The sequence below is a fragment of the Drosophila suzukii genome, chromosome 2R (genome assembly GCF_043229965.1).
Source record: "Drosophila suzukii chromosome 2R, CBGP_Dsuzu_IsoJpt1.0, whole genome shotgun sequence".
Taxonomy (NCBI): Eukaryota; Metazoa; Arthropoda; class Insecta; order Diptera; family Drosophilidae; genus Drosophila; species Drosophila suzukii.
Genome location: NC_092081.1, coordinates 9,510,101 through 9,522,779, shown reverse-complemented (window position 1 = coordinate 9,522,779; position 12,679 = coordinate 9,510,101). Strand labels below are relative to the sequence as shown.

The following is a 12,679-nucleotide window of genomic DNA, read 5'->3' as shown; positions in this document are numbered from 1 at the left end:
TATAAATATTGCTCAATAATTTAAAAATTTTTTCCCTACATTTTTTAAGACAATATATTCTAACTTTCGATTTTAGTGAAAAGTATGCGACTATAACATTTTTGTTAATATTTCCAACACATTTTTTTGATTATAGGTACTATTTTACAGGGTAATTGAACGCTTTCACTTTTCCTCATAAGAGCTATTAAGACTTTTGTTCGAATACACTTAGTCAATATATTTCTCTGTACACAGCAAACAACTGAGAAATAAAAGAGCGGGCGGTAAAAATGGCGTGCAACTATTTACATATGTTCTTGAAACTATGGGGCGACGTCTGTGCCTGTGATTGTATGCACCTGGCATGGGTATACATAGGTAAACCTATAGTTTTAGCTATAGCAGGACCAATCCACACTGCCGCCCTCGAATATTGGGCACTCCCCAGCCGCACCGTGCAAATAGCCATTTAAATGTTTGTTTAATGCGAGTGCATCATAAATTAAAAGCAAATTTGCCGAAATAATACATGAATTTCAATTAGTTGCTAACGGCTGGCAATTATGATGATGATTGCACACGGGTGCTATAAAACGTGGCCGATATGCAAATGTTCTACATTTCGTTGGCATATAGGCGTGAAATTTTCAAAATTGTTTCAATATTGTGCGGGGTTATTGAGAAGGGGTATGTTGAAATGTGTAATAAATGGCGCGCAATAAGAACTTGATGGTAGGAGAACAAAAGGTATTTGCATTGAATTGCTATCGATAAGGTCATTTATTTTGTTTATTTAATGATATAATTCAATATTTTTATTAGTAATTTTAGCTACTTATCCTTAAACTATTTATCTTGCTAATATGTCGTATAAATGCAACAGTTGAACACCCCTTTTCCAACATAGTTGGCCTGCATTTTTTGCCGCATCACGCATACGCAGCGTGTGCCTTTGTGCAGCATGTTGCATGCTCAATATGCGCGGCATGGACTGTTGCTTCTGAGTCGCATTATTATTTATGGCCGCATGCCGTGAAAAATGTCAGTTGGCGACAAGTGTTGTTCAAATGGCATGCACGGTTGCCACAACAACAACAATAGTAGCAGCAACATCCCACTGGCAACACCAGCAATAACAACAACAACAGCAGCAGCAATAATGACAACCCATATGGGGCATACAAAAGCATTTGGCGCTCAATTTGACGTGAAACGTGCAAGAACAGAGGGGAAAACCTGGGGGAAGCTCAATACAAATAGCCGTGCTTGGCCTTTGTCGTCGACATATCCTTTTTCCACCCACTTGCTGCTACTACTACTGGCCCCCCAAAAAAGCAGACAGAGATGGTTGCAGAAAAATGGGCAACGCAACTTGTAACAGGCAACCAGAAAGCGGCAACAGAAACCAGTAGCCAGTAACCTCAACCAGCAGTAACCAGCCAAACACCCGAAGTGCAGAGCCCCAAGCCGAAGGCTGCCCCATTCGGTTGCCAGGGCAACTTCGTCGGGCCCACAACAAAAGGATAAGCCAAGCCAAAGTCCTCGGGACAGGACGAGCAGCCAGCAAACTAGTCAGCAAGTCAAGCCGGAGCTCAGTTGCAGCAGCGCAACGCATTTGCCCAGACGCACAACTCGCGATTCGCGGCCAAAACCAAGAGTTACGGAAATAGACTTGCCTTGGCCATCGATCGTTGTAGCAGCTACACTCGGAAAAAAACAGGATCACTATCTATCAGTTGTAAAAAATGAAAAGCCATATCAAATTATCATATCAGCTCTATACAATGAATATCACCATATCAGTGTCCCACGTTTTAATGTTTTAATAATCAACTATACGTGTCGAAAACGTTGAAGCATCGAAATACATCTTTAAAATATTCATATCTGCAGTGCAATTAAAAAAAAACAAAATTCTATTAAATACATATATAAGAAAATCAGAAGGTCGACTTTGAAAAAGCTTGCTTATATTTTTAAATGTGAAAAAATATTAATTCAAACGATTCCCAGAAACTGACATAAGAAAAGGCATTATTTCTTCCCTTAAGAGATCTATATAAATAAAATATATCTTAATATCTTAAATATATATCTTAAAAATTGGTGCATTTACTATGTGTGAAAGTTAAATAACTAGAACATTTTTAAATCAAACCAATATCAAAAGTGAAGGAATATAAATTTTTCTAACTAACAAATTGTTTTAAAATATTTCAAAGCTATTTGTGTTACCATAAAATATTTCATAAAATAAAAAAATGAGAAGAAACCATGTTTAAAATAATATAAAATACAGTTTTCGCGTAGTGTGGCTGCTTGATTTGTAGCGCTGTCGTGCTAGAACTTGTGTTGCCTTCGGCTCGTCGCTCGCGAGGGCTAACTCCTGGCAGTCGCCTTTCGTCCTTGCTGCGGTCTAGAGTTCTAGCTCTCGCTTCTAGCCAGGCTAGATGCGCCTCCTTTGGGGTTGAAGTATGCGTGCTAATGGCAGTGTAATGAGTGCGCCGTGCTAATCGTTATGCAATCGCCTAGCTTCGATTTCCAGCCGCAGTGAAATATGTCTCTCAAGCGTTATGCAACTCTGCTGGCCTTCGGTCAAAATCAGAATCAAAATCAAAATAATACAATCCCAACACTGGTGGTCTCCACAACGGAGGGGATTCCATCATCATCATCATCCTCGTCGTATGGAAGCTTCGCTAGCGAGGAGCAGCTGCAGTCCCAGGAGCATATGTCATCTTCATCCTCGATTGCCACACACACCACCTATTATACAGGCGGATTGGGACAATATCACCAGCAGCGCGGTGGCTCAGGATCTGTCATTTCGGGCGTGGGCGGCGGCGGAGGACCTAGTGGACCCCAGACGTATGCAAATGTTGTCAACGGCAATGTGAATCTGCTGCTCGGCGGGTAAGTCTGACAGTTGAAACAGCTGAAACAACTGACTGATGGCGAGGCATCAGAGCCAAGTTCAAGAGATGATGAGCCAAGGTGGGGCTCGTGGGAAATGCGAACGAGTGGCACACATATCGTGGCTGCAACTTTTGGCAAATAACCAAGTATTCCCCACGCTCATTTGGCAATTAATTAATTAGAGTTGCCAAGAAAGTTTGGCCAAAACAATTGGCTTCCAAACTAACCAGAAGTCGTTTAAATATTTACATTTTTAAGGAGCTCTTTCTCGCCCGTCAGCCATCAGCTCTTTTAGAAAATTCATAGAAAATGTGGTTATCACAAGAACCATTTCTTGGTAACTAATAGCCTATTCCCGAAAGATAGTTAAATAATTAGAGTTAAACAGAAATAGAGATATGTTAGTTGAATAATATGAGTTAAGCAGAAACAGAGATATGTAATTGGAAAACATACGTTTCTGGGCAACCGCAAAGTCAATTATTTGAATGTTTATAGCAGGTCGTAAATTCCACTGAAGTGCTTTCAGTAATTGCCCCATTTTTGTAAGCATTTAAGAAGGATATTACAAGAAACTCGCATAGATCATAATGCTTGGCACCGCTTGATTTATGAGATGGGGCTGCAAATTAATAAACATCAACATTTTCGCCGCCTGCTAGCGAAGATGTCATGCTTCCGTTTTTCCGCCAAAAGGGAGAATAATAATTATAATTCGGTTTTTCTTTTCTCGCAACCCTAGCATCCTTTCTTTTTAATAAAATTTATTTTCATGTGCAACACGAGCTATTTGGTTATTGGAATAACCGAAACCAACCAAATAACTACAAAGTACTTTTGGTCAACACAGTTTTATGGGGTTTTCTTGATGTCTGCAAACATCACGCGCCTCACAAGCTAAAAAACTTTATTTTAACTACATTTTTATCGATTGCCTGGGGCAGTTCATTGAAAATAGCTCGAATAAAAACTTGGAAGGGGTAAAAATCGCTTCACATGCCCCGCTGTTGTCTGTTCTTTGCCTCTGCGGAAGGGGAAGGTTGGAAAAACTCGGCCCAAAAGAGGGCCCTAATGAACTGTTGACATGCGAGAAAATGCGTGAACCGAGGAAAATGAACAGCCAAAAAAAGAGGAAAAACAGGACGAGGGAAGGGAAGGGACAAACACTGGACAGACAAGTGGAACACAATGTTGCATTCTAAAGTGGATTAACTGACGTCATGGAAATACCTTGACTTGAGTAACGAAATCGACACGAAACGATTTCCGACTAAATAACCCAGTGGGTTTCAATAAATCGACACAAATTGGCCAACAGGGCTAAAAGGAAAATTTGATAACTGGCAATCAAGCTGATAGTGGGGGTGATTTCGGATTTACTGAGAAATTTAGACAATTTTTATGGCTACACCTTTCAATATGTTCGTAAAAAACGATCCCTAGCTACTGGAAATCTACTAATATTTACCTATGCCTTATCTAAAAACTAATTGGTTTAATGAATCAAAAAGTAAACATCAAAAGCGTTCGTTCAAGCGAACTCCTTTCTAAACTTAATCTGCCTAATGTAAGCAATTTATCGGCAAACAATAGAAATTAGCTTTGCTAATCATATTGGAATTGTGGCGTAAAATCAAAACAAACCCAATAAAACAATAATCTAGGCTAAACACTGGAGTTTCTTGGATTAAATTAGGTCACAACAGGACTCGCAGGCACACACACACAGTTTTCCCAAGAAGATATGACTTTTCGAATTGAGTGAATCCAGTGAAGTGTAGAAGCTTGTTCAGTAGTTGACGTTAATTGACAATATTTTCCATTTACCATACACACTTATCAACAGTTGGTTCGCCTTTTGTTTGATTGGAAATTAAATTTCAAGCCAGAATGAAAAGCCACAGCTATACTATCTAATTACAACCATAAGGCAAGGAAAGTAATTTCCGCTCCAATGATGTATTGAAGCCAACATTTTGCAGGCAATTTATGCTATCAATATGCAAGCAGAGGGCGCAAACAGGCCAAAATAAATAAATATACAAACATTTGCAATTTGTTCGACAAAATTAATAAATGCCAAAAACGTTATTAATACGATATTATCATGATGGCCATTTATCGAGGTCCCGCAATCAATTTCGTGTCACCACCCAAAGCAAACATTACGAATAATATTCATATACATATGAACACATGTGGCTGATATCCGTCGAATAACACTGCATTCACATATCCCCACTCGATTTAATTTGTTGCAGGGCGATGCTTTCCCTGGTGACGACCGTATTGTGTGTGGTCTGCTATTGTTGTCATCGGAATATCAAAAAGCGAACAGAGGCCGCCTACAGACAGCAGCAGCATCAGTGGCTCGAAGGCGATCCCAACATGGAAATATACAGCGTGGAGCAGGTGAGTTGTACATAGACGTAGAATGTATGTATGTAGCTCCCAATATCAATGGCCCAGAACCTCGGGGATTTAGAAGCTTTGTGGTGCGCCAGCCAATAATAACAAACGGATGTCAACGGCATTCCAAATAGTGATGCTACAATAGAACTGGTCATCTATACTAGCTGAAAGGGAGGACATTTGCAATTTAATTAAATCTACTGAAGGGATTTCTGTTTATTGATGTTGTTATATTGACCTTTTCAACTCTTAGCTTGTATTATAATTATTACGGAGTTTAGATCTTAAAGTGTCACTTAAACATATGAAGTATAACCACTCTTTTTCAATTTCTATACAAATGGCATAGTATAATCTTACATTCTTGGCTACTGTATACCTATACCATCAATCATATGTTTAAAATTCAATCGATTGAACGCTAAAAATCAATTAGCAACTATCAAGTTAAAGTGCCAGCTAAAAAGAGTACAAACAAATTAGATATTAAGCAAAATACACAACAAACTTTCCCTGCAACCCAGTTATATTTCGTTTTAACTTCAATCACATCAACCTCGTTTTCCAATTAGTGGCTAAAATCACAATTGCGCAGAAGAGAGAAACACAATCCAACAGCCAATTGGGCCCTAAAACCACCCACACAGGCCAGCCAACAGTAATTGTACTTTTTCAAGTTTAAGCCAACATTTCATGAGGACAGTTTGAAAATAAGTCGGAAACTGAAAGTGAGAGCGGAGAAACAGCAGGGCTATAATGGATATTTATGCGGCGCATTTAACAGGTGCGACAACCGCGGGAAAGTGAGTTGACCAAAGGGGCGCGACCAATGTGGTTGGCCGCAGCCAGTGCAAGTGGCCCAGAAGCCGAACTCACTTGGCCCTGGAGTTTATTAAGTTACAAGCCGCCAACAGCTTACTAAGACCTTCCAATCCGACCCCCAACCAACCAACCACCCACTAACCCACCCATCCCATAGGCCATCATTCAGTTCATTGTTGTTTGTTGGGCCGCTGGGAAACGAGGGAAAAAAGTGCCGGCAAAGGGCTCCGCGTAAATCAACGTTAGCCTGTCCAGGCACAAATGTCAACTGCGGACAGAACGAGGCGGGATTTCTGGGGGGAATGGGGATTGGGGTTGGGTTGGGATGGGTTTGCAGATTGCGCAGCAGAGACAAATAAATTTATGATGTGTGCAATTTAAACTTTTTTATTTGATCGCGTAAATTTCACTTGTCCACCTCGTCTCCATTAAGGAGGTAAATTACAAAGCGACCAAGCGGAGATCGGCAATTATTCAAAGCCTGGGGGAAAATGGAACGAAGAAAAGCTTTATTAGATCCCATTTTTAATATAAGGGGCTTTAAATTGTTTTTAAGCTTTATCATTTCCTAAACTTAAAGAAAATATCAAATTTTTGGTCAAGCTCATTTTATTAACTGCAAGTTGCAAAGTTCCTACGAGTTAATCTTTAAGGGCCAATTTCTCAATATCGTTTTAACTTTTGTCCTTGAAATAAAATGCTGATTAGGAAAAAAAATAGTTTTTAATATTATGTGAAAACTCTTTACAAGAAGTAAAGTTCAAGGTAAATTTGGCGGTCGACAAAACGAAAATTATAAAAATGTTTAGATCGAAATACCCAGTTTATCATGTGATAACAGTCTCTTAACATCACATTGAGAAAACGAATATGTCTTTTCGAAAAATTTAGCTTTTTGTTAACAATCCATGACTCATAAGAAACCATAATTTTAACTTGACATTGAGAAATCGGCCCTAACGGATATTTTTTTTAAATATCTAAACATTTTTTTATTAAATATTGTCTATATTTAAACAAGGGACATAATAGTAACTTATTTTTAAACTTTTAGTGAAACTTTCCTAGTTCTTTTTTAACCACCTTCTAATTGAGTTCAAACTATATCCAAATCTTTTAGTGCTACGAGACATCTGGCCTGTTTCTGGGCGACTCCACGGATGGTCTGTCCGCCGTGCCCGCTCTGCACCACGAACCACCGCCCTCCTACGACGCTGTGGTGCTCCACGAGCAGCAGCTCCACCAGCAGCAATTAGAGCAGCAGCAGCAGCAACAGTTGCAGCTGCAACTGCAACAGCAGCAGCAACTTCTGATGCAGCGCGTTTCACCGCCTCCCGGCTATCGATCCTCCCTGGACATAAGCGGCCAGCCGGGGACAAGCTTTGGTCGCGGCACCCCCGATGGCAGTGTGGATGCAGTGGCCGGTGGCAGTGCCGCAGGAGCAGGTGGCACCGGAGGTCTGCTGGTCAACAAGCAGCTACAACTCGCCCTAAATGCCCAGTCCTGCTGCTCGCTGCAGCGGGCCGAGGTGGAGAGCATGTGGAATGCTGCGGCGGCGGCGGTGGCTGCCCGGAGCGGAAATTGCCTGGAAATGGAGACGCTGCAGGTGCGTAAGCCGGCGCAGAACATCAGATTGAACACCTTCGGGCGGCGGTACCTGCAGCAGAGCCATCAGCATAGTGGCAACCACTACCGACGCGGCTGTCCGCTGTGCGGCAAGTTCCGCTATGAAGGTGAGGCGGAAGATGAGCCGCTGACCGCGCTGTCCGTGGAGAGCGGTCTGAATATGGGCGGGCGTAGGGAGGAGCCGACTGCGTGCCCCTGTCCCAGTGACATCGACAATGGCAACCACATATCGGCCGACGCTCTGCAGGATGAAGCCAACGGGAATGTCGAGTTCCCCACCGTGGACGATGAACCACCTCAAAATGAATCCATACCCATAACCGCCGTCAATGATGAAAATGACAACGCAGCAACATTGGACACACCAGCAATATCCGACACACCAGCAACATCCGACACAACAGCAACATGCAGTAGGGGCAGGCAGCTGGAGGAGCTGGAGGAGGTGGAACTGGCCACGGGAGGCCAACAGGAGGAGCAGGATTTGAACAACATTAACGAGAACGGCATCATCAGCCTGGACATGAGCAAAATCATTGACAGATCGGGCCTGCCCACATACGAGGGAGCCATCAAACTGGAGTCCAGTGGTTATGTGTGAGCCTAACGAGGAATTGGCATTGGTCGAAGAGCAGGAGAGCAAAACCTAAACCGCAAGTGTGCTTTAACTATGATTAAGATATGTTGCGAATGGAGAAAAGTTGGGTACTCAAGATATTATTTGAAAACTTAAATACGAAGATGTAAAATCAAAAGCTTATTGGTTTTTGTTACACAAAGATTTAAGTCTCTCAAGATTGCTAAGAACTTACTACAGTCCATGAAGAACATCTCTCCTAAATTAAGCATAACAAAGAACATATTAAGCAAACACGAATACAATAATTTTAACGTTTAAATGTTTAGAGCTAAGCGCGTACATATCCCTGTAAATGTTCGTTTCGAATACTCGTATCAATAAAATCAAAAGTTGTAATTGAAAGCAACAAGCAATTTAATATGCAACCTCAATCCGCAACCTTCGCCTGAATTGCACACGAGCACAGTTTTTAGTTTATAAACGCTCGGTTGAGTGCAATCCGATTGATTTTGTATTAAATACGTAAGAGATGATAAAAAAACGAAACCAGAGCAAAGAATGGCATGCAAACAAATCGTCAAAGACAACGGCTAACAAGCGGAAAGATAACAGGCCACACCACCCCCTGGCCACCCAACCACCCCCTATTTTCCCACCCTCTTGCGATTTTCCGCTTTCCCTTTTCACCGCACTTACCTCAGACAAACAACGGGCTTTTCGTCTGGATCATTTACATGAGGGGAGTGAGGGAAATTCAGGGGGGAAAATTGTCACCAGGTCGGCTACGCGATTCTCTAACTTAAATATTTAGAGGGTTGAGTTAAATAAGGCAAACTATCTTACATTTTAAAACAAAACCAATTAAAACACATGCCTTACTAAGAAAATAAAAACGTTTTAAACATCAAGTATACATTGAAATTTACCCAGCTTAAGCAAGCTTTGGAGATATCAAGTTCACCCACTTGGAAACAGCTCAAAATATCAAGTACACATATCAGGAATTTCACCCAACTCAAAACAGCTTCACAAGACATCAAGTATACGCACCGTTCGCCCACTTAAAATAACTTAATGGAATTTCAAGTATTGCAAGGGTATTCGGGGAAACAAATCGTTTACAATTGCGGGTTCTGTTTTTGTGTGTGGTCAAGCGATGAGAAAACGAGGGGGGGGGGGGTGGTCTTTTCAGAACTCTTGTTTCCTCTCAACTACCTTTCTTTTGCCCTCGTGCCACATTGAAATGGTAACAAGAAACTTGTTAGTTGGCTCTCATCATTGTGCACAATTTCATTTGACATCAGGTGCAGGGGTAACAAGCTCTCGGCGTTTATGCAACCTTGAATCGCTTAAGTGGGTGTGGAATGGGTCAGGGGAATATGTGGGGATTGTACGTAATTATGCATGCATCGAAGGCAAAACCTTAGTTACACTTGAGATCACATTAAAACCAACGCTACGTTCTATAATCCCTGTTTGTTATTTTTAACAATCCCTAAGATATTTATTAACACTCGTACCGTCGTGCCAACAGCATTCTAATCGTTTCCGCAGAACTTTTCACGTGAGCACCGGCAATAAATAGAAATAATTTAATTTTGGTTTATTTATGGCCATGCCAGCGAGATTTCTGGGCGGCGGTATTAGCACAGTTTCGATGATCCGGCCAAGAGGAGCGCGCTTTGTTGATAATTGCAAACAACTGAAAGCGATGCGTCTGCCGCTGACGGCGGCCCAACAAGTCGCAGCCGCTGCTGCCGAGGAAAATGGGTGGGAAAACGGTCGGAAAACGGGCGGCGAATGGGTGGGAAAAATGATAGAAAAGAGAGAGCCCCAGACGCCTGCTAATGTGCATGTGTGCAGGCCCAAACAAAATAGAGCGAACGAGAGCTGAAAATGAAACTGAACCGAGCTGAACTCATGGTTGGAACTGGGCGGATTGGGAGGGATTGGGCGGTATTGTGAGGGATTGGGGGCTTTCTAGGTGGCATCACAAACTGCGCAGCGCCGCTTGACCCTTTCCATAGCCCCCCTGTTCGATTTATTAATAACACCACAAGAGGCACACGAGGGCGAACCGAATGGGCGAATGGCAAATTTCAGGTTTGATGGCAAGGGTTTGCGAGGTGTGAGCACAAGCACTTTGCCAGCAGCCTCTCGTAGTTATAATTGCTGCAAATTGCCGCTTAAAAACTTGTGTTCCTGCCGGGGCATCGGGCCAAACTACTCGAGCCACTTACGACGATGTCATCGTCATCATCATCATCAACATCGCCATCATCATCGTCATCGCATCGGCATCAGCATCGCTGGGAGTGCCAGGCACGTGCTTAAAAATAGACTCCATTGGGTCACTAAATATAAACCATTTGGCATTTGGTATGACCTAAAAATTCAGTTCGAAATGGTAAGAACAGAAGACAAAATCTCAAGTGCTCTTTCTATTCAAAAGAGAACATTAAAAATATAAATAATTACGAAGATTATTTAATTTAAACAAAACATAAAGGCTTATCACTTAAGCAATAGCATTACATAAATGAACGTTCTGAACCCCAAAAGCTCAAAAACTAATGAATTATAAAGGAACTGAGTATAAACGATTATCTACACAGAAAACTAATCCCTTATGGTTTGATCCTAACATACTATATTACTAATTATCTTCTTAAAACTATCTTATATGCGGGAAGGTAAGATATCAGAACTTTGATATTTTTAATAAGAGAAATGCTATACGATATACGCTTTCCGGATAAGCCGCCTTAGATTACCAAGTAGAGCTCTCAAGTCGCATTGTTCTATATCGCTTCCGTTGCCTTATCGCCAGATGGGTTGCTCATGAGTTGTGTACTAAAACAACTAAGTACAACTCGTAGTAAACAAAAAGTTGAGAAAAAAAAAAACAATTACTGCTGAATAAGCCAAAGAAAAGTAATAATTTTCATATTTCAAAAATAACAAATCAATTTTTGAATGATAAAAGGTTTTTGAATTCATGCGAAGTCGCTATGATTCTCAATTTATAACTTTTTGAGACCACAGTCGATTTTTTCTTTGGATGTAGTAAATATGTTGGAGCTCAAATGCGTCAAAATTACGGCAGCGAGAAATAAAGCAAGTCATAAGGCAAGTGGGCCAAGCCACAAAGGAGAAAAGACAGCCGAAAGTAAAAGTGCAAATACCAAGTAGCCAAAAAATATTTCAGTACACGTAGGAAGGGTGCTCTAAATATCACAGGGGCATAGACAGGGTCGGAGCTAAGGGGTACAATATTATAAGTCGCATTTTAAATGTCTTGAACTTATTATAGTTTTTTTAATTAGATTTCTAAACAAATTTGTTACGCTCAACAAAAACAAACAAAAAGTATAACACCTATTGGGTAACAAATTTGTTTTGAAATAAAAATTAAAATTTACTTTTACAATAAGTAATGTGTATAGGTGATTAAACTATATTATTTCAAAGTGCCTATGACCATAGGGTTTTAAAAGGTTACTGTAATTATTTTACTATTGTCCTAAACTAAGGGACCTTTACAACTCATATATATATATTTCATAAATAATAATTAAAATTAGTTTATAGTAAGTAATGTGAATAAGTAATTTAACTTTTGTTTTTATGTTCTGGTTATATAGCCTATGACCGTAGTTTTGTATGGGGTTATTGTAGGATTTTTATTATAATCCTAAAGTAAGGGCTTTAAGCCCCTCCCGAATCCCTTGCGTAAGCCCCTGATCAAACATACACATACGCGTTATACTGCGGACAGATATACGAATGTAAGTCTGCCATACATTCCGATGTATGTACATAAGTAGACTTACCCACACTGCGTATGGGAATGCTCTTTGCATGTCCTTATTTCCTCCGTTGCCAGGACAACCGAGGATGGTCCGGTTTACAGGGTGAGGGGGTTACCTATTGCTTCGATTCTAGGGTGTTGCTGGTGCGGTTGAGATAAGCGTTCTCGTTGCAGGTGTGGCCCTTAATGGCAGTCTGTAGTTCCACTTCCTATTGCTTTTGCGACTTTGTGCGGCGGCAGGCGTTACATTTCAAACATGGGAATCGTCTTATTTGTGCTGTAATTTACACAAAATGCACACGACGACAGTACTGTGGGAGCGAGCGAGATGGCGAACAACGGGTGCGGAAAATCGGTCTGCACTTGGATAAACATGTATTACGTCGAGTGCTTTGGGTACAGTCTGCCGCTGACCAATCATTCGGACAGTAAGTTAACAATTTCACGGCCCGTTTTCACCATTGGCGTCGTTAATTTTTGTGCGGGGCAAACATTTATTGCAAAAAAACAAAAAACAAAATCGGCGACTG

At 41.1% G+C, this 12,679-nt stretch overlaps 2 protein-coding genes across 3 annotated transcripts in view; one reads left to right on the top strand and one right to left on the bottom strand.

The window, feature by feature from the left end:
* Window positions 1-12,679, bottom strand: part of fdl (fused lobes) — a 19,729-nt gene extending 7,050 nt beyond the window's left edge. The window contains exon 1 of one of the 2 annotated variants that reach the window (XM_017073638.4): window positions 12,172-12,679. Coding sequence is in view for 1 of the 2 variants with exons in the window: in XM_017073637.4 (XP_016929126.3) it covers window positions 9,859-9,875 (17 nt within the window). In the remaining variant the exon portion in view is untranslated. Of the gene's footprint in view, window positions 1-9,858; window positions 10,018-12,171 lie in introns of those variants that run through there. The other variant, XM_017073637.4, reaches the window with a different exon arrangement.
* On the top strand, window positions 2,267-8,769 carry s-cup (spermiogenesis-related protein stanley-cup). Its single transcript, XM_017073639.4, has 3 exons — window positions 2,267-2,895; window positions 5,160-5,310; window positions 7,253-8,769. Exons 1-3 carry the CDS (start codon window positions 2,540-2,542, stop codon window positions 8,357-8,359), a joined length of 1,614 nt encoding a protein of 537 aa, XP_016929128.3. The 5' UTR covers window positions 2,267-2,539; the 3' UTR covers window positions 8,360-8,769.